Source organism: Dermacentor andersoni, chromosome 3 (genome assembly GCF_023375885.2).
Source record: "Dermacentor andersoni chromosome 3, qqDerAnde1_hic_scaffold, whole genome shotgun sequence".
Taxonomy (NCBI): Eukaryota; Metazoa; Arthropoda; class Arachnida; order Ixodida; family Ixodidae; genus Dermacentor; species Dermacentor andersoni.
In genome coordinates this window covers 42,449,244-42,475,962 of record NC_092816.1, presented here as the reverse complement: position 1 = coordinate 42,475,962, position 26,719 = coordinate 42,449,244, and the positions used below count along the sequence as shown (strand labels likewise).

At 43.7% G+C, this 26,719-nt stretch overlaps 2 protein-coding genes across 2 annotated transcripts in view; both read left to right on the top strand.

The window, feature by feature from the left end:
• Positions 1-15,394, top strand: part of Ypel (Yippee-like) — a 37,698-nt gene extending 22,304 nt beyond the window's left edge. The window contains exons 4-5 of the mRNA XM_050166924.3: positions 1,319-1,427; positions 6,469-15,394. Of these exons, the coding sequence (XP_050022881.1) occupies positions 1,319-1,427; positions 6,469-6,558 (199 nt within the window). The 3' untranslated portion in view covers positions 6,559-15,394. The remainder of the gene's footprint in view (positions 1-1,318; positions 1,428-6,468) is intronic.
• Positions 15,395-16,059: 665 nt separating this feature from the next.
• The window catches only part of AP-1-2beta (adaptor protein complex 1/2, beta subunit), a 30,509-nt gene continuing 19,849 nt past the window's right edge, over positions 16,060-26,719 (top strand). The window contains exons 1-8 of the mRNA XM_050166932.3: positions 16,060-16,331; positions 16,457-16,522; positions 16,787-16,892; positions 18,746-18,881; positions 19,654-19,899; positions 21,406-21,666; positions 22,285-22,439; positions 22,681-22,821. Coding sequence (XP_050022889.1) covers positions 16,486-16,522; positions 16,787-16,892; positions 18,746-18,881; positions 19,654-19,899; positions 21,406-21,666; positions 22,285-22,439; positions 22,681-22,821 — 1,082 coding nt within the window. The 5' untranslated portion in view covers positions 16,060-16,331; positions 16,457-16,485. The remainder of the gene's footprint in view (positions 16,332-16,456; positions 16,523-16,786; positions 16,893-18,745; positions 18,882-19,653; positions 19,900-21,405; positions 21,667-22,284; positions 22,440-22,680; positions 22,822-26,719) is intronic.

Sequence of the window (26,719 nt, the reverse complement as noted above, 5' to 3'; positions counted from 1 at the left end):
TTAAATTTCCCGCGAAAAGAAAACATTTTTTTCTTCATCCCGCATTTGCTGCGGGATGACAACTGGCCAACAAATAGGGGGCTACCACTGTAACAGTGCGCAACATCAAAACAAAAATGGCGGCCAGCGGAGCAAGCCGAACGCGTTTTTTTTTTTCTTCTCGTGAGTACGTTACACGCATTGAAACAGTTTGAAACGGTAATTAATAATATTGTCGCCATCGGCAAGTTTGCGGCAATAATGTAGCCATGAGGGGACAGAAACACAGATGGGCACGCTTAGCTGCCAGTGACAAAAACCCATGGCGGGGGCACGCTGCAGAAACTGCGGCATTTGTCTTCACTACTATCTATGCTACGCTATGGATGGGCGAATATCTTAGCTGTGTTACAAGCGTCGGTGTATGAATAGGGTACACTTCTAACGTATTAATGTAAACGTGGCTACTATCGTTGCCACTCGCGATTTGTTGCGTGCCCACGAGTGCAGACGAGAAGAATCGAAAAGCGCCTTTTTTTGTTGTTGTTGACCACAACCATTATAAAGCCTACAAATAATAAAGCCTAGGCAAGTTTGGTTGTAGCTTTTTTTTTCATGGAAGTACGGAAAGTGATGAAAGGAATGAAATGGGGAATCTGCTTAAGAATGTTCGATGCCTGCAGACTGCTTAGTATGTTTTGGAAGAGTCGTTCGCGTAGCATTCGACAGATGGTAAGTGCGATCATCATTAGCTAGACTTGGCAAACAACAAATCGCTGTGGCAAGTTCGGGATGTGATCATTACACGGGAAAGGGGAAAAAAAACGAATTTTGACGACAAAATTCAGGTGTGCGATCATCACGCAAGTGTGATCATTGTGCAAGTAAATACGGTATACCACTACATTTTGCTCACTTTACTGATGGAAGCAACTTAAATCTACAGTTATGCTTTGATCTGCTGTCATAACGTTGGTCTTAGAATAAGAGGATCCTACGGTCATGCTCTGGTTTCCATTTTCAGGCCATGCACTGTTTCCACATTGACAAGGTTGAGAGGGTTAAAAAAAAACACTTGCTGTTGCTGCATGCAGCAGTATAGCTTAATGCACACTACAGTGCGCTCTTTAAGTGAATGCCGAGTTCCCTTTAATAGCTGCGTGATAGTGCCACTTTGGCTGGTGTTTCTGCATTAAAAAGAACCTGCATGCCTTCGCACCAAAATCTAGCTGTAATTGCTAGCCAAATGCCACTGGAGTGTCCCCTTTAACAACGGCTAGGGCTGTACATGTTTCAATGTACTGCTGCCTCTGCAATGATGTACCCAATCCCATTGCAGGGTGAATGTCGGGTGCGGACCGGCAGAGGAGCGCTACTTACTCACAGGTCTCCATGCGGTGGCCGACATCTATTGCGAATGCTGCAAAACCACACTTGGTTGGAAATATGTGAGTTACTCGCTAGCACTGTGATGTCGCATATTATTTACGTCGTGGCTGTGTTGCGATTCCATTTTGCTTCCTCATTCCATTGTATTAGATTGCTTGATTTATTTGTCTGGTTTAACATCCCAAAGCAACACTTGGACTATGAGGGACTGGATTTTTAACTGCATGTTTTTTTGTTGTTTTTTTTACCCTTTCTGTACTGTAAAATATAAAGTCTGCCAAATGTCCCAGATATTTCCAGAAACATGGCTTCATGACAACTGTACTCGTCATTGGCTATATTGGTACAAATACCGGTGACGACTGTACTCGTCAGCGGTACAGAAAGGGTTAATGCACACCTAAATCTAATTACTCAATTGTATTTCGCCCCCATCAAAATGCGTCCTCCACAGCTATGAATTGAACCTGTGACTTCATGCTCGGCAGTAGATCGCCATAGCGACTGCGTCGCGTTTGGTCATCGCATTCCGGAAATGGGTACCTAAACTAATATGTAAACCACCTCATTTGTGTCATTGGCTCATACTACTCAATTGAACTGCCTCAATTGCACCAGCCTCGCCACACTGTGCGTTGGGTGATAAGATAATAGAATATGATAAAATGAATCACTATGATATATTGCCTCTTGTTTGCTTTCATGTTGGCTGTTTTCATTATAAGCTAAAGAATGCCTTCATTCCTTTTTGTTGATGGAAAAGGGCCTCCATATTCTTTTTTTGTCCTCCTGTTATCGTGACTTGCTGCTGAAAAGATTCAAAGTTCTCTAGGGTTGATAACTTATTGGTTGCTTCCTACCCTCTCACATCTCATGTTCAAGCCCAATGTTTGAGGTTAGGGCTGTTTATTGGTGTAGTTTAGTAATGGCTCAAATTACTTGTTGATTTTGTCCAGGAGGTATTGGTGTGCTAGTTGGTAGGACATTATCTATTCATTGGAACTTAGTTTCAGTTCAGCGCTTGTGTGTGTGTTTTTATGTTCATATTTGTCTCATCAAGTCTCATCAAGTCTGATCAATATATACTGTTTGAGTGTTTTGGTAGATAATATAATGTTGTAAGTACAGTGTAATCTACTTATTAGCTACATTTATGAGACCAGAAGACACTGCTTCTATAGCTGTTTATCATTGCAACTGAATGGCCTTGAACTACCATGCGAGAGCACATACGGTTGTGTTTTGTTGTTATAGTCTTCATTTAAATGTGATATGCATGAACTACAAACAGTGTTATCAAGGATTGGACTCTTTCTATGCATTTATGCTTGATTAACAAGAAGCTTGCTGTCTGTATGATGGACAAGCCAGAAATAAAAAAATTTAAGTGCACCTCCAAAGGCTTCAGTATATTTTTGTCTTTATGTAGACAGTATCTGAGCAAACATTGACTTGTATTTTGAGTGCGAAGCAGTTTTGAACATAGGGTCAAACCACTTTGTGCTTTTTAAAGCATTAAGATATGTGGTCAGTGCTCATTTTTATTTGCCACTATGAACAGCACATATGGCTTCCACATATGGATTAACTTGATTGATAAATTGGTATCGGAAAGCACAAAAAAGTGCTAGATATGCTTTGGGACTTGTGACACAACCACAGCGATAGCAGACGTGGTATTCGATCCCCATGCATTACTCTAAGCAAAGGCAAGAAGCATACTTCTAGCTCAAGGCTTTGAACTGCGAATGGAGAGTTCTAATCTAACTTTGAGGTTGAGGCAACTTGTCACCAGGAGGCACTGTAGGCACCCTGTCGTGCAGAAAACATCCATAGCCTGCTGCACAGTCAACGAGCTTTTAACCACCTGATCGGTGAACTTGGGAACCAATGCCATCACCAATGTCCATCACAGTAACGGTGCAGGAGTATCTTCTAGCCATCCTTCTAATTCTACATTCCTTCGCCGTGCAAGACCGTGCAGAATTTCTTATTGAACGAACGCTCTCCACTTGTCATCAGTGTTGCAGTCATGCCTTTAATTCTCCAGGCTGCCTCCTGTTCTTCATTGTTGCTATTCTCGTAAACACTTGGTGTGCAATGTCTTACACTCAGTAATTTTTTGCCCTTTAGAAATTTGTGTACTGCTTTCTTTTTGGGAGGAGGGGGGGGCACATTGCCAAGGTCACAAGGCAGACACTTCCCTATAGGCAGCTTGTTCTGCAGAATACAAAATACTCATCTTCTGGTACTTGATTCACTTCAAAGAACACCAAAGGTCAGAAGTTCTCTGCTGTGCAGCATCTTATCAGGGCATAGCTCTTGCTTTAGGACATAAAATATGATCAATCTTATTTTGTCTCACATGTCTCCATTGGCTGCTGAATGCAGAGTCGCATGTGCTTAGCATGACAAAGGATAAGTGTGCTTAAATGCTGCAGTATGACTACTCCCTCATTTTGATGCATTTGTGGGAGTATTCACATTTGCACGCAGAAGCTTGGCCAAGCAGTGGATCAGCTTTGCAACATCTGTTGCAAAGCTGATGTTCCAACTTTTCTCGAACTTGACGCCGCATACATGGAACCAATTGTTATCACTGTCGAAGGCGTTAAATTACTCATTCGTAACCTCGCAATGTCTACTTCAGCCGGTGTTGACAACATTAATTCCAAGATTTTAAAGAACACCGTCGCTGCCTCAAGCAAGATCTTATGCCATATTTTTCAACAATCCCTAGCGTCTGGAAAGTTACCCACCGATTGGTTAATAGGAAAAATAATACCAATTCACAAATCTGGAGATGTTCATACATCTGACAACTATCGGCCCATATCTTTAACCTTCATATGTTGCAAAATGCTCGAGCACATAATCACTTCACACGTGTGCAGCCACCTATAAGCTCACAATTTATTTTTTTCTAATTAGCATGGTTTTAGGAAGGGATTTTCCTGCGACACGCAATTATTTGAACCAACGACTGACTTGCACTTTAACATGGACTGCAACCTTCAAACTGACTGTGTCTTTCTTCGCTTTTCTAAAGCTTTTGATCGCGTACCTCACTGTCGCCTAATTTCTAAATTATCTGCCCTACGAATTGACTCTCTAACATTATCCTGGATTCGTAATTTTCTTTCTTTTCGAGAACAGTTTACTGTTAACAATTTCTCTTCCCCGCCTTCTTCTGTTAGCTCTGGTGTGCCACAAGGCAGCGTCCTCGGCCCCTTACTCTTCTTAATCTGCATTAACGACTTACTAACCCAGATTACTTCCTGCATGCGCCTTTTTGCCGATGACTGCATAATCTACCGTCCTATTCACACGACTGATGATCACTTGGCACTTCAAGCAGACCTTAACCTTATCGCTAACTCGTGTAACAAATGGCTCATGACACTAAACTTTACAAAGTGCGAAGTGATGTGCGTCAGCCAAAAATATGTATATATAAATTCTAAATTTTTGTATAATCTTAATAACACTATGCTTTCCCACACTTCATCATACAAGTACCTTGGTGTTCTTCTTACAGAGAATCTTTCATGGGTCCCACACATCACTTCTACATGCACCAAAGCATCACATTCTCTTGGCTATCTGCGATGCAACTTGCGAAATGCCCCGCCAAAGATTCTAAAACTCGCTTTCCAAACATTCATTTTACCACAGTTCGAATTCGCCTCCTCAGTTTGGTCCCCTCATCAAAATTATCTAATAAGTATGACGGAAATGATATAGAATAGACCAGCCCGGTTCATATCACGTAACTACAGTATAAACTCAAGCATTACACAAATTAAACTAGACCTTCTGTTGCCGCCATTAAATATCTGCCGCAACATCGCTCTTCTGTGCTTATTCCACAAATATATTTACACTAATAAATGAACCCGGTTACAACTGCAAATACCCCACTCTTCTTCATGCAGATTATATAATCAGTTCAGTTTCATGCGCATATACGGTAAAACAAATGCATTTAATTAATCTGCACTACCTCCTGCCATTCATCTCTGGAATGACCTCCCTGGTAACATAGCCTCCATATCTAATCCCGACACGTTCCGCTCTCAGTTACTTACGCTTTTCCCATTTAATACCGTTCACGAGTGCCCAATCTAGTGTATCTGATAGCGAATTTTTGCAGTGTTGTATATTATTTTCATAAACAGTATTCCTTTTGTTCTGTAAATAGTAACAAGTGTTCGTGTGCCTTCAGATATTGCTTTGTATTCCCTGTGCCTTCAATATTGTGTAACATGGTAATCTTTTATAGCACTGTTCCTACTGGAAATTTGTACTTTTTATACCTTTACTGTTTAATAAGCCCCCTTACTTTATGCCCTGCCATAGGGCCTGTAAGGTTCTTTTGAATACATACATACATACATACATACATACATACATACATACATACATACATACATACATGCATGCATACATACATACATACATGCATGCATACATACATACATACATACATACATACATACCTACATACATACATACATAAATAAATAAATAAATCTCATTTATGCCCGAATCTCTAATTGGACCAAACCCGAGTGACTGGCCTCTGCAACTCTGAACAAAACCTTTGGACTGTCACAGTGACCCCCCACCCCCACCAGGTATCATTTCACCAAAGCTCTCATCACCATCCCCAGCTTAAGAGTCCACTGCAGATCGTAAAAAGTATCCTCTTTATACTATTCACATATCTGTGTCCGGTGCTATCCACACATCTCTGAAACTTTCTTAACCTTGTTCCACCACCCAAGTCTTCATTGCCACCAACTACATTTCCCTTGGCTTGATCGTGGTTCTGTATCGCCTCTGCATGTGGAATTTCAAGTCGCTCACTTACCTTGAACTCCTGCTAGGAAGCGATAATTTCGAATATGTTTTCTATTCCTTACTGCTCCATCTACAGCAAATCAATGTGCTATTGCATTACCATATTGCTTGCATATTGCTCTGCTGAATGGGAGAGTCGCATCTCCATACAGTAATATGGAGGTGCTAATAACTCCCATCTTTAAATTGCACCTATATGACACTTTGTACTGGCCTGTCTCTCCTTCACAAATGCAGGAACATGCCTTTGAGTCGAGCCAGAAGTACAAGGAGGGCAAGTACATCATCGAGCTGGCTCACATGATCAAGGAGAATGGCTGGGATTGACAACACGCCCCGGTGGAGGAAGAGGACGTGCCGCCGCCACCCTCATCGTCGTCGGCCCCTTCCTCCCCCGTGGTGGCCCTGTTTCGCAATGGCCACCCACCGCCACAGTACTTCCCACCATTCTGAGGGGTGGACCTGCACAGCCAAATTGGGATGGCCTTCGGACAAATCGGCTGTCCCTGATGCTAGGAGAGTCAAGTCTGCCCGGTTGCTAGCGTAGCAGGTCCTGCCTGTTCCCCGACTGGTCGTTCTTTTGTTGTTGTTTTTCTGTCCCTGAAAAGCCGCGTTTCTCCAGCGCACTTCCTTCCATTTGCACGACAGTTTTCAGTAAGGCTGAGGTGAGACGAGTGTAAAAGAAACAGGATAGCTTGATAACTCGGTGAGGTGCTCGTTCGCGTGTGCCTGTTCCATTGAGGCCAAATTGAATTTAACTTGTTCCGGTGTTCGTTTTTTTTAGCGAGGGTTAGGGTGCCATTACGTTTTTCTGTCATTGTTCTGGGGCTTGTAATGAAGGTGTACTGGGGGAATCGCGGTTAATCATTATTGCTCAAAGCTGCATGCTCAACTTTCTAGACGAAGTCATCAACATGGGTAATTGGGGGGTTGTAACGCACGGCAGTTGTTGCTCATGGTATTATTTGAGACTTCACTACTTGCGAGACCTAAACAAAATGGCACAAAAACTTAAATCACAACTGATGCATTCACATACCTGACCGGTGACAAGACTGGCACAACACCCTAGACTTTAAGGCAAAGGCCAAGAAATAGCATGCTTTCCATCTCGTTCTTGTTGAGGTGAATGTTTTATTTCTGTCTTTCAGGTTAGTTCGGTGGTAAAAAAATATACAGCACTCCTTGAGGAAAATGTTTTAGGCTAGCTCGGTGGAAAAAAAGAAGTACAGCGCTCTTTAGGGAAGTGTTTTAATATAGAACAATGGTGCTGACCTTCTGATTAATTCTTCAAAAGAAATTCTGCTCTTCTTGAGGCAGATCTTAGTAGAACTATGTTTTTTGTGCTCAAGACTAACTCGGTGATGAAAATAATTGTTTTGACCTAGGAGCCTAAACAAGGTTCTTCTGTCAAGCCATTTGAACCATAGCATATATAGTCTGTTGCTGTGAGGTGTGTTTCCTTAGCTTCACACATGGGTGGTCATCAGACAACCGGCTGAAAATGGAATTGACTCTTTGTCTGAAAGTGTAGTTGATTTGGAGACTTGTTTTTGACGTACCCCACTGCAAAGCAGGGGTGGTTACTGTACCATTCCGGTGTGGCGATCTGTCGGGGACAGGCAGAAGTTCTGCGAAAACATTGTGCAGGGCAAGAAACTCCACTTCAAAACGAGTAGTGCTGTGTTTATGACGTCAAGTTGGCCCTTCTGTCTCTGTGACAAACTCGCCACGAGAGGACTGTGTGGGGGACTGTGTTGTCATGTGATCACTACAAGACATGTGGTGAACAAGCACGGAAGTTTTTTTTTTCCCCCCCCGACACCCGGTAATTTGCGGGGTGGTGACACCGTGATGATGCAGCGAAGCCAGCTGCAAGGACAAATATGCCATTGTATTGTCATCTAGGCATGGTCAGGTACCACGGGACCTAGGGCTTGTTGTTGTCAAGATTTTTTTTACTCAATATACTTGAGGATTTTAGAATGTGTGTGCGTTTGTGTGCAAAGTTTTTGAGAGTGAGGGTTATGAGAGAAATAGATAATGTTATGCTCGTATGTGTGTATGCGTGTGCTTGCAAATAATTTAAATCATTACCTTTGAATGTATGAAAATGCGGTGTGTGTTTGCCTTGAATGCTGCTGTGAAGTGTGATGGACTCTGTTTACATGGGCTGAGTGGGGTTTCATCTGGGTCACAAGATGCATGTGAAGCATGGGTGACATCTGTCTGCCTGAACGATCACAAGTGGAGAGTTTGACGTGTTTTTCTTTAAAAGCTTCGCCAGCACTATTTCATGTGTTTGTGTGCGTTTCTCTCAAGTGAATGTTTTCTCTCTCTGCATCTTCTAGTCTGCCGTTGTTCTTGTTTGTTTGTTTGTTTGTTTGTTTGTTTGTCTCGACACTTGCCGCGAGTGCTTCTTGCAATGACAACAAAGTTTTATCTGTGATTATATTTCTTTAGCACTTTTCCTTCTTTAATATAAGCACGATTGCAACATGTGAGATCAGGCCGCACGGAATGTGCGGTCTGTGCACGTGAAAAACTGAACATAGCATTAGAGGAGGTGACTTTTGACAAAGTGTCTCGTCGCACATCTCGCTTGTCTCAATTTATCAGTGACTGGGACTAATCTTGCCACAGTGTGAGTTCTAGTTTTTTTTATCTCTCTCTCTCTCTCTTTTGTTGTCCTACTTAATTAGCGCCACAGACATGCTCATCCAATTTTAACAGGCAGTTGTTGGCATCTGCCATTGGACACAACTGTGTGAGACGAGGCCTCAATAAGTGCATTGCTTCACCAGTTTACCGAAATCATTAGCAGTTGTAGCGAGGGTAGTTTTAGACAATCCTTGAGCACTCGCACGTGCATGCTGTTATAATTCCTCCAGTTAATTGGCTGGCACACAGCGTTTATAAGCTGCAGTGAAATTTCACTTGTAGGGGCACGCTATACCAACAGTATTCAAAGCCTCGTGTTACTTCAGAACTGCAAGAGATATTTCTCCATTTTGGCCATCTTGGATAGTCAGGGTAGAAATAAATGATGTCACAAGAATTGCTTGTCTAGCTACACACAACTGTAGGAAGCCGATGACATTTGGCTGTTTTGTGCTCTGTATGGTACCTTTGTTTGCAAGGTAGCTTGTACAAGGTTTTTGGGATTTCTTTGATGTTGCTTACAGGGCAAGCTGTTGAGAAAGGCAATGGCTTAATGGTACTAGTGCAACAATAGACCCTTTTAGGAAAGCGCCAAGCTAGCTTTTTCACTATGCACAATTGCTCTAGGCGACTGGCGCATAATTAAAATGGGGATTACTGGACAATTGATGCACTGTTATTTTCGTGCATTAAACATGACGGGAAGGTGTGCACGAAAACAAACAATGCACTATGCATTGCTGGCCATTTTAGCTATGCAGTTGAGCTGCCATATTTTAGGCATTCTGCAATGCAAGCCAGCTTGGAACTTACCTAAAGGGTCAATTGCTGCAGAAACATGTCAACGGGCAACTGCTAGGACACCATCAATGAACTGACTCCTCAGAATTTTCTTAAAGCCTTGAACTTAAATCAGGTGTTCCCTCATGTTGGCTCCATGCATATGTGTTTGGAGTTTGGACAGTTTGCCCATCTCGTCATTATTTATGTGGGCTATACGGCATGCATGCACTACAAACAAAGGTTTAGATCAATGTTTTTTTGCAGTTTGTGCATGCCCTGTACCTTACGTAAACTTAACTTTGTCCAACCAACTAGCTACCAGCTTATCGTTGTTACTACTTTTTTAATAGTGGCCAAGATATTAGCAGTTCAGGTTTATAAAGCCAAGAAATTCACTTGGGGGTTTGTAAAGCTTGCTCATACGGACATGGAAAGGAAAGGATTCTAAACAGAATCTGGAAGTGCGTATTGTTAACTGCCATGCTTGTGGGCACATCAATGTCTTTCTTTGTTGTTGCCAGTAACTTCCCGCAGCTGCCATGAAATGTTTGTTATGCAACTCAATTCTTCAAAAAAAGTCTGCAAGGATGGAATTTAAGATGTTTGTGCACTTGTCAACTTGTGTGCATCAACGCATGTACAGTCACGTTCGGTGTGAGCCGCAACACTGGTGCACCTGGTCAAAAGAGCTTCAAAAGTGCATGGTGGCTCTACATGCAAAACATTGGTTTAATAAATACCAGTAATTGTAACTGTGCCTAATTCTGCAGTTCTTGGTACGGCGGCTCTGCCATGCAGCCTTGAAGCCTCTTCAATTACGGGCACCGGTGCTCCAACTGTACATTGTAAAAAGCCCTGGTGTTTATACACACCGCTGTGCACAAAGACTGGACCTGTTTATTTTAAGTATTTCTTGTCTTGCGGATGGTGCCCCTAAAGCTTTTTTGGGTAAACATTGGGGAGCACATGGTTATGTGACAAGCACTTTACACTGAACAGCAAAAAAGACACTGGCATTGTTCGAAGCACTGTTGCCTGGTTCAGATTTCGTACTCTTAACCGTAATGCACATCAGTTTCATTGCTTGATCTTTGCCACATGGATATGATAGCAGAGTGATTGCCTGGAAGGTCAAATAAGAATATCAAGCCAAAGCAGAGTCTTTGTTTTACACGTGCTCAGTTCATGTTCTTCAGTATCACTGTAGGGACTAACTGGGTATGGACACGCGCAGCCGGAGGGAATCTCGGTATATGGGAATGGTCATTTGCGGCCAAGTCCATTCACAATAATGCCAAATACTTCTGGAAGGAATGTTCATTAATCAATTGGTCATAAAAGTCAAATTAGCAGCGTTGTTGAGAGCAGATTCTTTCATAAGGCAGATACGGACGAAGGGGCGGAAATTGGGATTATTTAGGCGATGCTGGAAGACATGTACTTATCTGTAGCACAAACAGGGTATAGTATTTGTGCATCTTTGTTCTTAATTGAGTGCTCATTCGTTATAACAAGGCAGATCCTTGTTCATTAATAAGTAGTACTACTGTCGATTATGGAGAGGTGATCTCTCGTGTAGCACCAAGGCATTTTTTTTCCCTTACATTTTGTGAGAACAGACCATACTATATTCACAATTACCTTTATGGGCACCGCCAAGTGCAGAAATTGTCTACTTGTATATCATGCAGTCTGTGGCTTTTCTAGATGCTAGCTACGCAGTTTTCAGCGTTGACATTAAATTCTTTCATTGAGTATGCCCAACAAATTAGGATTCTACCGTTGGCAGCGTTGATTTCTACCGTAAGAAGAGTTTGCGCCAGCTCCTTCTTGGCTGAGCCAGGCATTGCTCGATTGAAGCCTCGTGACATATTTTTTGGCTAAAGTTCTTATTAGCTAGAGACGTGAACCTTTTCCTCGTGAAATTTTTGCCTTAATGTTTCTCGTGCTACCTATTTAACCAGCTACTAACTTGTTTCCAGTTCTGAACATTTTGCGATCTGAGTCACTGCAGTGTTGCTCGTCATTCACAGTGAAGAGTAGCATGCAATGCAAGGCAATGACGACGTCTTGGTCTTTTGGCCAGATCTCATGTTGCTTCAGTTACAGTGGATTCATGGACTATGCTGATGGCATGTACGTGCGAGCATTTTAGCTAGTGTAGGTCACCTCATTAACTGCAGCAAACTATTTGAGAATTGCTAAATCACTTGCAGCGATGTATGTCGGGAGACTGCACTGGCTAGTGCATAGGGGCTTGTTCTGGCAAACCTCTTGTGATTTTTCAGCAGGTTTGCTTACTGCAATTGTTCCATGCCTGTGAAGTATCATTACTTGCTTTACAAGTGCTTCCTAATGTTGGTGGGACTATGCCAATGAATTAAAAATGTTGGGGTGGTCTACATTTACAGAATAAGTTTAGACAGACAAGGAGCACTTAGTGTCGCTGTCGCATGGGCAGTTTCGATCCACGCTGAAGTCTGTTTTCCCTGAACCTTTCAAGTGTTGCCAAAGCACGAAAGAAGTATGAACAGGGCAGACCAGAACCGAAGTAAAATGCACTTGAAAGTGATGTGCATCAGCATTTGATCTGTGAGAATTCAATTTGCATTGGCTCAAGAATGCCTGAAAACACTTATGTGATAGGTTAGAAATAATGTTACCTTCCTTTCTCAGTCGCTCATCAAGGGCCCAGAATCAAAGGAGGAGGATTAAAATTTTGCATGGTGACCCCTATGAGATACTTGAAAGGTACTTTCATTTGACAAGACATTCCATGAAATTTGCACTAACAGGTGGCACATCTAGCTTTTGTTTTTTTTTAGTCTGTCTCCAAGATTGGACAAAAACCTTGTTTTTTTATGCTGTGTAATTTTAGTTTGCTTTCATTATAGTCTACCAACCTCGTAATTGCTGTCACGGAAATGGAGAGCGATGATCATATGGGCTGGTTGGGGCAGGAATATAATGAACAACTATGTGAAAACATGGTGCAACACACAAGTGCAGCACTGTATTTGTCTTTGTGTTGCATCTTGTCCTTGCACTGCTTTTCTTCTGCATGTTTCCTCTTAAGCACATGCAGTGATTGCCCAATTTCGAAGCAGACTTGCAACTTTCACCTGCCTGGATTTTTGCCCATGTTATGTTTCCGTCCCTCTTCTTGGTATTGTGGTACAAAAACCACTAGCTTGTACAGACCTGCAGAAACCTTGAGGCGAAGATTTCTTGTGTGACGAGATTTACTGGGCTTTCTTTTCACTACGTGGCCAGGTTCAGGAGCCTTGCTATGATTTCATTTTGTACACAGTTGTGGCTATATTTTTTTTATTCTGACCTTAACAAAGAGTTTCTGCTAGCCTTGTCTCCTTGCATTGCTCATTGCAAGTTGTTGTCATGGTCTTTTTTAAATCTTTTATAAATTTTCACTGACTTGGTGTTATGGTCCTTTTGCTGTCAGTGCAATTGTCTGTCCAAACTCCTTAAGATGTTCTTTCCTTTACAGTCCTGACACCTTCACTACACTCTTGGTTCTTGTGCCACACTTACCGTTTACCCATTATGTTGGAACTATAGTCGGCTGAAGTTTATGTGATGATTACTGTTTGTTGATGAAATTTGTGGTTGTCTGCATCAAATGATTATCTACTGTTACTGCTGCCTATTTAAGCCAAACCTTCACATGTTAAGGATGCCTATAGCTTTCAGACAGAATGACTAAACGCAGAATAGCCAACATACTGGCTACCAGGCACTGTGGGCCCGAATTTTTTTTTTTTTTATGATGAATAATTGCTGCATTACTGTCGGTGTATCTACAGGTATTTTGTTAACAGCCATAGATGTATAGCATATAATAGCAGAGAACCTTGCCTTTGGCAGTGTTCATATTGCGGTGGAATATCCTTGGTTGAATCGACCATCTTGCTCCACATGGAGCCGGTCGGTGCGCTTCAGCTATTGTCTCCCCACCAAGACGATTGCGCCGATATTTGTTCTCTGCCAGTGCAACACACTTTAGTCACATAAAGCCTTTATATAACTTGTATTGAGGGAATAGCACTCTATTTATTTCCTTCATTATTTGCCGGTTTCCTTTATTTGTTTCTCCGACGCATTATGCTGCTGGGCATGTCATTGTTGGGTCTCAACAGGGACCTGACGTGTTGGAACTAAGAGATTAATAAGTGGCCTTGTTTAATGCCATGGGGAGATGCAAGTTGATGAGCTTAAGTTATTTATTTTTTTGCAGTTGCTTTTGTTCTCGTTTTTTTTTTTTCTTTGCATGTTCGGTGAAAATGCAGAGTGCTGTCTTTTATCACACATTGAGTCCCCAAAGGAATGCTGAATCTCCCCACTTCCCACCACTGCACTCCTTGCTATTGGAAACATGGCACCTCTTGGGGTGTACATTTGTCCCATTATACCACAGAAAATTGTACGTCATTTACAGTGCAGTTTATTCGTTACTCTGCAACGATTGTCGCCAATCTCATGTGCATTTCTTGCCCTTGACAACAGTTAACGTTACGCGGCATGAAAAGGGCGTAGCATTTTTAAAGCTGTGCTAAAACTGTCATTTCGCACAACAACACCTCCCTCCACTGTTGTGCAGACCAACTGCATTACTGTCGATAACTTCAGGTGCACTTTATGTTTATTGACAGGATAATCACTGGGCACACAGCATTAATTAGGAAAGGGACTTTAGCGAGAATGACTACGATTGCTGTTATGTGACAAAATAATTTGTGCAGTATTTCGGGAGCGCTATCTCGGCATAGTGGCACTCTTCAAAAGGTGGCAACGCTTAGATACAGAATTGCGTTTGGAAAGGTGTAACATTTTCAAAGTGCTATTTCGGCAAAGTACACTTCAATAGGTTGAAATTTTAGAGAGTGCTGTTTCCTTGTGTGCGCATGCAAAGGTGCATCATCTTGGGGTATGAGAACCCATCCGGTCTTTTCCATGCTTCAAAGGGTCACCCTAAAACAACAAAACTCTTTCTTTGTAAAGCAACAGTATGAGCTTCAGATTTTTCTTACCAGGGAGGAAGGGAGTGCTGTTTGTGACTGAGCGCGAGTTGCCAATTTGCCGGAAATGCATACATTCCTTGGGGAATGAAGACAGTTGTACTGAAGTCTCCATTGCATGGGGAACATCATCTGTAACCGGTTTTTAGAAATGGCTTGTTAATTGTAGGAGCTGTTGCAATTAAACTGCGGTACATCCAGCCGACTGAGGCAGTAAAGTAGCGTGCGCGGTTGTCACATGTTGTCTGTTGTGTCGGAGCCGATGAGCATGTGGTCACGCAACAAACACTTGCATGTAGTGGCTCCAGAGCTATTTGTATACGCAAGTGCGAAGCTTTCTCTTCCGTATTACTTTTTTTTCTTTTCTCAAAGCACTGTGTTCTTCATACTGTGAAGCTTGGTGTTGCAACTACTGCTGTAATGTGCGAGACATGCATATTTTATATAGACGCATCAACCATTGCGAGCGAGTCACTTGTGCTTTGTTTACTCCATACCATGTGTCGCCTCATCTGCTCTACAAATGAGTTGCCTTCAGCCATCATCACTGTCGTTGGGAGTGTGTACACATAGGAGAAGACTGACCGAAGAGAGCCTTCAAGTCTGGAGTGTGACTAAGCATATTCTGATGTTCGAGTCATGTGTCTTCAACTTTTTTTGCATAAAGCAGAGCTGCTGTCCCTGTATTCATTTGTCATTTCTACGCATGTCACAGAACATAAACATGCACAGTTTCTGCATTATGAATTAACCATAGAAGTCTATAGGTTAAGCTTAATTATTTGCACACATTAAATTTGATTATCCAAGGACATGAGAAATTGCATAGCCTGCAGAACAACCTTTTAATTAGGTGCCAGCTTACATTAGCTTATGCTTTCTTTATCATTGTAGTAAATAAGCGCACGTTGGTTGGGCCATGTAGAAATGTTGGATTGGGCGGTGGTAAATGATGGTACTACGATGTAGCGAATGGTGCGGCATCTACTAAACGCCGCCATCAAAAAAATTAAGGGAGTTTCCGCAATAATTTCGGTTTCACTACGTTGTAATTGGCACATTTTAACGAACTACAATCTGCGTCCCTTGCGCAACACTAGGGCAGTCGTGGTGCAGCCAATGCGCGAGACTGCTGTAAATTTTATGTAAGCGCCAGCATTTCACAGCGACAGAAATAAAAGCTTTACTACACGTTAATGTGTTGAATAAGCGAAGACCTAGACTACTCCAACTCATTCCTTAAATCGTGAATCGCAGTAACCTTGCGACGGTGTCTCGAGTGGTCTCGAGCATACTACGATGCACGGGGGGAGGGAACAAAATTGCCGGATAGCAGCGCCACGCTCCGGATCAAATGCGAGTTTCGTCGGTGCTTGCGCAGCGCACAGCATAAGCAATAATCGGGAGTGTTTCCTTCAGGGGCGTATATGCACTTTATGCCAGGAAAGTGTCCAAGCGATTCCGTGCATTGAAGAGCCGCTTCTTTGCCAAAGCAGCCCCGCTAGTTATCAAGTATCGAGGCTGGTTGGATATGGTGCCTCCGGCTCAGTGAACACAGCGCCCATTCACACGCGAACCGTTCAGAGAGGGGAGCTGAACTACGCCTAAATCACGTTCTTTTCGGTGAGTCTTGGCGTGTTAGATGGGCTTTCTCCCTGCTTTCACGGCTACTACATGTTGTTTAGAGAGGTGCGACACGCTCGCGTGTCGTCTGCCAGTGTTGTTCATTCTTCTCTTCGCCTCAACAGAATACCGTGCACCGCTACTTTAGCCAATCATGACTGACGCAAAGTACTTCACGACAACCAAGAAAGGTTAGTTTAAGCACGCTTTTCTGTTCTTTTTCCTGTACCATATGTGAAGGTAGCCCTCAGATAATGAACATGTGTTCTGCAGACGGCCTCGCTTAACACCTTAAACTCAATTTGATTCTTTACCGGCGGCGAAACCTTTGCTCTGCAGCTCTCACTCTGAGGGGGGCGGCAACGCCGACCGGCTCATGTTCTCGGTCGTTTGCTCGAGACGACCAAATTTTTTGCGTGCGTGGCCGTCAGCTGACCGTTGCTGTCCGATTCCAGGTGAAATATTCGAGCTGAAGAGCGAACTCAACAGCGACAAAAAAGAGAAGAAACGCGAAGCAGTGAAGAAAGTAATCGCCTCGATGACAGTCGGCAAGGATGTCAGGTGGGACTTGTCGCCGTAGCGCGGCCGCCTTTCCAACACTGCATTGCATGTTTACACTTTCCGCAGTGTGTTTCCGTTGCTGCTGATGAACTTTGCATTCGCTTAACGCTTGTGGAAAACGGCAGTAGTGGATCGAAGGGTTGCAAATTTTCAGCTCGCGGTCCCTTGCGCAGCTTTAAGGTATAGCAATCGGCGCGTTGCAGCAGCCGCACATGAGCGACGGTTGCAGTTCCTAGTAAAGTTAGTACAGCGGAACGGTCTTGTTGCGCAGAAAAATTGCTCAAAACCACCGACCTGCTGTTTCTTTAGCTATGGCGCGCCGGTTGGCTATCTTGTCTGTGCCTTTAAAAACATCCAAAACTCGTCTGCAGAACCTGTGCCATCGAGATAGCGCATTTCGGCATGATCATGGAATGCTCAGTACGTGAAAATTTGACAGGCCGCAGTCGGGATGTGTCAATATCACCACCAATATCGCGCGTCCGTCCAATATTGAAAATAAAAGTCCGCCTTCTGTCATAATTTCGTCGTTCAGCGATTCCTGCGGCAACTGACCTGTTCCGTTCAACTTGGGCAGTCCGGTAAATGGGAACGATGTCTATGAGTTCAGAAGCGGGGCATTCGGCAATCACGCTTGTACTGAAGCACACGGAAATGGTACATTATACGGGTGTCACACGGCGCACTTTCGATCGAGATCAAGCCCGATCCGGATCGAATTTCTCGGTCGCGATTGGTTCCTTTGCGCAAGCTGCGCGAAGCCCGATTTTGTTAACTGGCACGCTAGGGCATTAGCTAAGTGCTTGTAAGTTTAGTGTTACAAGTGGGCTGTGACTTCTGCTAGGACACGTTATGCGAAATTTAATACCTCTGATTGATCAAGTGTGCTTAAATAAAGCCTATGCTCAGCAATCTAGAGGCAGCCTACTTAAGCTAAAGAAAGAGATTTGGGGAGTTCTGAATGTAGTTCATGTGGCCTTGTACACGATTTGCATCTCGGGAGTTGTGGCAAGAAATAGGTCTCCTCGATTTGGCTGCACCTTTTGCACTAGTTCAGAAAAGTGTCGTGCCAGTGCAGCGCTAGTTCTTGAAGTGTGAGTGTAGCGCGACGCTAGCGCTTTCGGTGCAGCGGTCAAATCGAGGACAAAAGTGCAGAAACGTACAGGCCTTCGTCTGCTGCGACTGGGTGGCTGTGGCTTTTCTTTTGTTGGTGTGTCATTATTCAGAAAGCATGACCAAGCGTGGTTTCCACACCTTTCTGAGTCATATATGGCGAAACGTTTCAAACGACTGACCGATGTGATTTCGCGCCAACTTAACGTCGAGGTAGCGGTAAGCTCGTGAAAATTAATACAAACGACTGTGACCTGAGGGAAAATCCCGGCCTTCAGTGCACATGGCACTGAAGAAAACTGGCGTCCGTGCTGCGTTACTAATAGCAGGCGCCGTCGATGCCGTCTACCAACACCCGCATGGCCACGGAGCCGCATGTGTCGTCTGCTATCAAAAGCCTTGCACTACGTGCACGAGAAAAGAACTTGCGGAGAGTCTAGTGCCGAAGTGTACATGAACTCGTGCAGCACGACGTCAAATCGAGTGCCGAAGTGCAGGTGGCGCTAGCTGCACTGGCAAATCGAGTGCTAGAGTGCTGCACCCCCTGAACTAGTGCAGAAAGTGCAGCCAAATCGAGGAGACCTAATAATTCCAGGCATGTCCGGGCATGAAGTGAGTGCTGTAGCTTATGTACTACCATTACATGACCTGAAGCTTGCTGGCCTGTGCTGCGGTTCTGTTATGTACCTGCTTTGCATTGAATGGTGCAAATTCGACAACTAAGACGCATTTTATTGCAGTGCCCTGTTTCCAGATGTGGTAAACTGCATGCAGACGGACAACTTAGAACTGAAGAAACTTGTCTACCTCTACCTGATGAATTATGCTAAGAGTCAACCTGATATGGCTATAATGGCTGTGAATACATTTGTAAAAGTGAGTAGCCAATGCTCTTCCTATTTGCTGCTTCTTTAAGTTGTGAATGATTCATACACTTTGGAAACTTAGCACTCTCATTGATTTTTGTACTGGTCACTCACCCTGCATATGCATTGATCACTTGAAGGCAGCAAGAGTGGATGGGAAAGTTCTATGGCAACAGTCTGCATGTGCGTTTGATTGCGTTGTGTGTTCTGTGATAGCAGCACAGGCAAAGGGTACCTCATTCTTATTCATCCCACTGCACCATATGAACACCCTGGTAGGCAGCAAACTCATCATTGTTGAATATGTCAAATCATATCTGCAAAGTCCGCAAGGTGGAGGGAGTGTAGACACCGTGGCTGTACAATGTGTGGCTGTAATACGTAAGGTGTTGCTGCTCGTTTTCACTTACGAGCCGTGGGGATGGAGAGTAACTACATAAATCTTAAAATCCAAAGCTTCATTTTATCTGTCTCCTAGGGTCTGTCTCCAACTTTCAGCTCACATGACCACATTGTGACAGATTCAAAAATGCCAATGTGTTTATAGATTAGGCTGCACATTTGAGAACCCCTCATGGTCAAAGAGCGGCACCCCTCACAACACAGGTGCTGCTTGAGGATGTAAATCCTTATCAGTCTTCATCATTCTTACTTCCACATGTCTACTGACGCCTTTGATATTTAATGATTGGCTGTTGCCTAAAACATAATGGCTGTTTCTTCCCAGAAACAAGAAATAATGATGCTCATGTCCCGAGTCTTACTGTCTTGTGTTCCCTCAGGACTGTGAGGACGGCAACCCCCTCATCCGGGCGCTGGCGGTACGCACCATGGGTTGCATCCGCGTGGACAAGATAACGGAGTACCTATGCGAACCCCTGCGGAAGTGCTTGAAAGACGAGGACCCCTACGTGCGAAAGACGGCTGCCGTGTGCGTCGCCAAGTTGCATGACATCAATGCCCCCCTCGTGGAGGACCAGGGCTTTTTGGATCAGCTGCGAGACCTTCTCTCTGATTCCAACCCCATGGTGCGTTTTCTTGATCCTTAGGTGAAATGAAATTCTAGGAGTAGCTTTATGCAGGCTACAGGGTTGTGTACCTGACTTCAGCTTTCTGTGTAGACGTGTCAACAGGCTACATTTGGCTTTTTGACTTTGCTACTGTCTGTAAATTTTGTGGTTCTGAATTGCGACATTCAGAGCAGTGTCATGCGAATACTAGCACTTGATAGCTAATGATGTGACGTCTCCTCCTAAACTTATAAAAAGAAAAGTATTTAATGAAAAATTTGAGCTACAATTTTGAATGCTTAATGTGTGCAATCAGTATCTGCTGCAGTGGCTTAATGGGTACAGTGTCTTGCGGCTTATGATGAAATCATAATTACCTGAATGTGCTGTGGCCACTTTATGGCACAGGCAAAGTGGAAAACTGATGAAATGCAGATACATTGTTAAACATTTAAGCATGCCATGTGATAGAAATTTAATTTGCAGTCTTCCACTCTGCTTCCTATGGCCTACCTTTTGATGTTACAGTAAAACAACCGCTGCTTGACATTGCAGCATGTCTTCACGAATGGCACTCGCAGAAAACCCATCATTTGATAGTCAACACTGTATTTGCAATGTTTCTCCCGTGTCTTTTTGGTAGTCACAAGGATCACAGAAGTCTTTGTAATTTTGTTTGCAATGGCATATTTGCTACTCGAAAATTACAGAATGGTTTGCAACCATATTGCAAATCTGAGGAATTTAGCCTGCTCTAGTGTATGATTGTTAAATATTACTGTTGCACAAAATGTGTACACCCTTATTACCCTGTGGCTTGTGATTGCTGCATAATTTCTGGAAGTAGTACATGCATGTGTACGTGTGTGTGCCCAGGTAGACACCAGCTGAAAGACAATTTGCCAACACCTCGTAGCACGGACATAATTGCAAGAAAGTTTAATGATAGTCACGCCATTGCAAGTGCGCCGTTGCCTTCAGGATCTGCTCTATATTTTCTAATGTCGATGTCACCGAATTTAAGAGCAAATAAAAATTTCTTTAGGAAACGCTGTGCCGAGGAATATCTTTAACTATAAGAAGGAGCAAGATGTGCTTTAGTTCTGACATGCCACATTAACTTTGTAATGCCAAAACACACTTCCACATCAAAGAAAATTAGAACAACTTGATCACCTTTTTTTCTGGCCATGCAGAGTAAATACGTCAATTTTTTTTTAGTTATAGCTTAATAGTACAGTAGCTAATTAGTAATTGGTTTGCTGAACAATCCATAATTGAAAACTCTCTCCAGCGTATCAAAATTCCGCTGTAGGCTATGCATTAAGCTTCCCGTGTTTAAATCGGAACTTCGCGGTGTCAAAACAGCCAAGCATATACGATTAGTGTTAAAGCATACTTATCCATGTCCATTTGTCAAATTGTGAAACAACATGCACTGTTGGTTGGATAGTATAACGCTTTGCGCTAGCGCAGTTATTTCAGAGTTCTCGCTGATCTTATGATGCTGCGGGTGTAACACAGGTAGTGGCCAATGCTGTGGCAGCGCTTTCCGAGATGAACGAGGCATCGAGCAGTGGCCAGCCACTGTCCGAGATGAGTGGGCCAACCATCAACAAGCTGCTGACGGCGCTGAACGAGTGCACCGAGTGGGGTCAAGTGTTCATCCTCGACTCGCTGTCCAACTACTCACCCAAGGACGAACGCGAGGCCCAAAGCATCTGCGAGCGGGTCACTCCGCGCCTGGCACACGCCAACGCGGCCGTGGTGCTGTCAGCAGTCAAGGTTGGTGCGAGCTTTTCCCACTCTCCCGTGCAGTGGTTGTTGCCCTCTGGCCGTGTTGCCTGAGTGATTTTTCAAACTCGAGATGACAGTATCTCGTGCGAGTTTGGAGCACTAGTTCACTTGATAAACAGACACACTGCGGTGGCTACGCGGTGGTTTTGCTGCTGTGCGCAGTGTCATGGGCTCAAAACTTTGGGCTGCAGTGGCTGCATTCCGATGAAGGGACAATGCAGAAATGCTCGTTTACTTAAGTTTTGTGTGCATGTTAGAGAATCCCAGGTGTTTGAAATTAATACACAGCTCCCCTGCCCCCCTCCTCTCACCACATGGTGTCGCTCATAATATACTGTGCAGTTTCAGGACATTAAACCCCATTCTTCTTTTCAGCTTCATTCCTTTTATTTTTGAATGGCTTTTCCTTGTGTCCTGTTGAGCAGTACAAAGTTATTGTGTGCTTGTGTACTTGATTTAGGTGCACGTTGAAAAAACCCCAGGTGGTCAAAATGAATCCTGAGTACCCCACTACAGTGTGCCTCATAATCAGATCGTGATTTTTGGCATGTAAAACTACAGATTTTTCTTTTTTTTAAATGCTCGTGAATGCGTTCGCTGCTTCAGGTGCTGATGAAGTTCATGGAGATGATGAGCAGCGACTCCGACTTTATCACCACCCTGACAAAGAAGCTGGCCCCTCCTCTGGTCACTCTGCTGTCCAGTGAACCAGAAGTGCAGTATGTGGCACTCAGGAACATCAACCTTATTGTGCAAAAAAGGTAAGGCTTAATTCGTGTGTGTGTGTGTGTGTGTGTGTGTGTGTGTGTGTGTGTGTGTGTGTGTGTGTGTGTGTGTGTGTGTGTGTGTGTGTGTGTGTGTGTGTGTGTGTGTGTGTGTGTGTGCGTGCACAGGGGTGCAGTCACTTCAAATCGTTATGGTGCGATTATTTTTGCATCGCGGGAATGTATTGGCATGTAGGCAGAGTAGGCGACACACATATGCTTCTCTCTTCCTTTGCAGGCCTGACATCCTGAAACATGAAATGAAGGTGTTCTTTGTCAAGTACAATGACCCAATATACGTGAAGTTGGAGAAATTGGACATAATGATCCGCCTTGCATCCCAAGCAAACATTGCTCAAGTCTTGGCTGAACTGAAAGAGTGAGTGTCAAGTGTTTATTACTTTACATCACCACTTCTGAGATTACGATGTCACCATTGTGGCATCTGGACCTCCGTATGGTTTATGCATTTGGCTTTAGTTTGACATCATATAATTCATATAAGCAAAACTGTGTTGTGGGAATCCACAAGGTGAAGGTAGTTTGCTCAGTGAATAGAATGACTTATCCTGAAGAGCAGGGGTGTGAGTCCCCTGAGTAGGACAAACTTTGCTGTGAACAGAAATTATGAGCTAAGGACAGGCAACATGAGAATGAGGCAAACAGGGCACTACCTCTGTCTGCTCCTACATGTTTGTATTTGAGCTGGCTAGGCAAAGTTCTGCTAAAACCTGAAGGTGTCAAATAAAAATGAGACCTTGGGCAACGTCTACTACCGTATTGCTCGAAAATAGGTCGAATAAGAATGTTGATCGACCCCTATACATTGAACTAGCCGAGAAAGAAAAAAAAACATAAATGAATATACAGTTAAACCTCATAATAACCAAATCGGAGGGGAACGCAAAAAAATTCGCTTTCGTGAGAATTTCGTTGTTGCTAAATGAGACAGCACAGATAGGCAATGTGTCGCAGAACGAAACTTTGCTGCCAAAATTCCATTGGCCCACTTTGGCAAGCTCTGCTCGAGGGTATAGAAGTGCATTGCTGACGGTACAAAATGCACCACATGTGTCAATCAGCAGTGGCAGCATTGCCGTGGAACAGTATTCTCAGTCAATTGCTTTCGGAGATACGATAATTTTTCTGAGATTTTGCGCAATGCAACAGTGCTCCACACATGCAGCAGCATTTCTCCAGCGCACGCTGTAGCCTGTAGGTGCCGGCATGTCTGGTGTCGAGCGCGAAAGTGATCGTATCTCATATACTCGAAGGCACTCAATCGAGAATACGGGCCCTTCATGCAAATCTATGTCCGGCGCCAAATCTGCATGAAGGCCTGTCAGGTGGCACCAAAAACCAGCATTCTTGAAGCAAGGGATGCATAGTTCCGGGCGATCACTCAGTCACGAACCGATGCGTGGCGCTCCGTGCTATGACCGCCATCTCATGTGCCATGAGCAATTCCACGTTGGTGGGATGTGGATTTCCTTGTTTTTGCTGCATTTTTCTCACCAAGGCACACATTATATACTGCACCAGGGGTGCAAAAACTGTCGTCGCATGTCAGTAGCAACATGCGTGCTGCTTCAAATGGGCAATCAACAAACAAGATGGCGGCCGTGACGTGTTTCCAACGCAGTTTCTGGCGCTTGGTTGTTTTTGTAAACAAAAATGGCGGCGCTCACTGAAGTGTAATGTGGTGGTATTTTATGCAATTTTATTGCAAAGCAATTGCATTTAGCATGTTTTGCAGCCTGCTAGCCTTGCGCGAGTAGGTAATATGTGGGGTTACGTTCGAGCAAGTTTCATTCAGTGAAGGATTGTTGTACAGTGACATTTCATTGTCGAGAGGTACGAAATACAAACAAGCCAGGGATACGAAAGTATTTCATCACGAGAATTTCGTTGTTGCGGGATTTCGTGATTACGAGTTTCGATTGTGTGCCCATACCTTTTTAGACAAATGAGAAACTTTGAACATGACACACATTTATTTACTGTAAGATTGGCTACTAAATCTCTCTAGTTGATGCCATAAGCTGCATCTTCGGTGGAACTGCCAAAGAAGTCCTCGTGAAATGCTTCACAGGCGTACTTGGCACTCCAAACGTCATCCTCGGTTTTGTCGAGTGAATTGGTTATGCTGGATTTCTTATGCAGCCTGGATAACCTCCAGACTGGCTTTATGGAAGCTCGGTGCTTTTGCTAGCTTTGTTCATGAATATGGGTAGAGATTGTTTGGTGATGAATACCATATTTACTAGATTCTAACGTGTCCTTGATTGTAACACGCACCCGTTTTTGCGTGACTAAAAGAAAGGGGGGAAAGAAACCTGCCCTCAATTTTAATGCGCACCCGTTTGCTGCAACCTAAGAAAAGGAAAAGTCCTTTACAGTACCACACACCTCATTCTTTCATACCCGAATACAACTTTCTCTCGTATATAAGAACAGATTTACTCCCAATACATTAACATTGCGACAAATTAAAAGAAAAATCTCAGTTTAGGCCAAAAGGCAAAGCATAAATTACGGTAGCAAATTAGTAGACAGCTATGCGAAAAGTAAGGATAGCAATTTTATCGGCCGTATAAACTTTTAAACATTCGCTTACTAACTAAATTAACAAGCATGGTGTCACGTGCGCACAAGCAAGCATGAACATGTGTCACGCAATGACCGCGGAAACTCTTTATCAATATGCTGGAGTGTGAGAGTGCAGTAGCAGGAGCGAGAGAATTGACCTTTGTGCGGTCTCTCGCTTCAATGCGCACTAAGTGACGAAAACAGAGTGCAGTGCACTCTGTTCTCGTCACTTAGTGCAGTGCGCCTAGATGCATAGACTCTTGTCTCCATCGCAGATTGCTTTCAAGATAGGGGCCGCATGACCGCGCTGTATGTAGCAGCCGCCAGAGTAGAAAGCTTATCCTCTTTGCCCCAGTCCCGCACGCAAGTTTCGGGAACTCCGAATGCTCGTGATGCGGCCCGTTTTCCGTTCGTCTCGGCACACGTGATCACTTTCCTTTTAATTGCAGCATCATGATGAACTCTGCATGTCTTTGCAGTCGGCACTTTCATGCTATAGAGCAAATTCAGAAAACGGGAAGACCTGGTGCACTAACCTAAGCTACACTGTACCTAAGCACACTCACTACAGCACATGGAGAAAGCTACAGCAGCTAGGCACGAAGCGCGTGCGAGGTGGCCATATTGAAGTGGCGATGGCGATATGTTAATGCAGATTTAGGGTCTAGGTTTACGGTAACGCACAGGCTATTTTTGGACCTGTTTTATCAGGAAAAAAGTGCACATTATATTCGAGTAAATATGGATAGGTCGATGGCTTGATTTTCAAGAAAACGAATAAAGGTCGGCTTAAGTTAGAATAAGTACGATAGTTGCCATCTGTCCAGATCGGGTGTTATTCGTTCCCTTGGAAGCTATCAGTTTGCTATGTATTGTTGAGTGAGAAGGCCCGGAACAGTTAATATTCATGGGTAACAGTGAGTGACAGAAGCAATGCCCAATTATGGCTTGATAGTCTACTAGTTTTACAAAGTGAGATACGCTATTGAATATCCCCATAGAAGTTCATTTTTGGGGTTAATTCTTGTTGGACTGTGCACTTCTGAGCAAATACGCTTTAAGAATGCGTGATTCATCATTGGTCATGGTCATTAAATGTTACGATGATCATTAAGGGTTACGGACTGGATTCCAAAGGGGGAAGGGAAGCGTAGCAGGGGCGGCAGAAAGTTGGGTGGGCAGATGAGATTAAGAAGTTTGCAGGGACAACATGGCCACAATTAGTACATGACCGGAGTAGTTGAAGTATGGGAGAGGCCTTTGCCCTGCAGTGGGCGTAACCAGGCTAATGATGATGATGATGATGATTAATTATGAGCAGTAAGTGAAATCCATCAATTTTTTTCTCTAGAGCTGGTGTTGCAATATCAATTGCGATTATTTCCTGCCCATCTACATCTTGACTCTGTTGATAACCCGCTGCGGTGGTGTAATGGCTTTACTGTTGTGCTGCTAAGCCCGAGGGCACAGGATCAAATCCCGCCCACGGCTGTCGCATTTCTATGGTGACGAAATGCAAAAATGCCCTTGTACCATACATTCAGTGCTTGTCAAAGAACCCCAGGGGTCGAAATTAATCCGGTGTCCTCCACTACGGTGTGCCTCAGTCATATTGTGGTTTTGGAATGTCAAATTCCAGAATTTAATTTTTAGTTGATAATGGTTGCATGATAATGTCACAAGTGTCG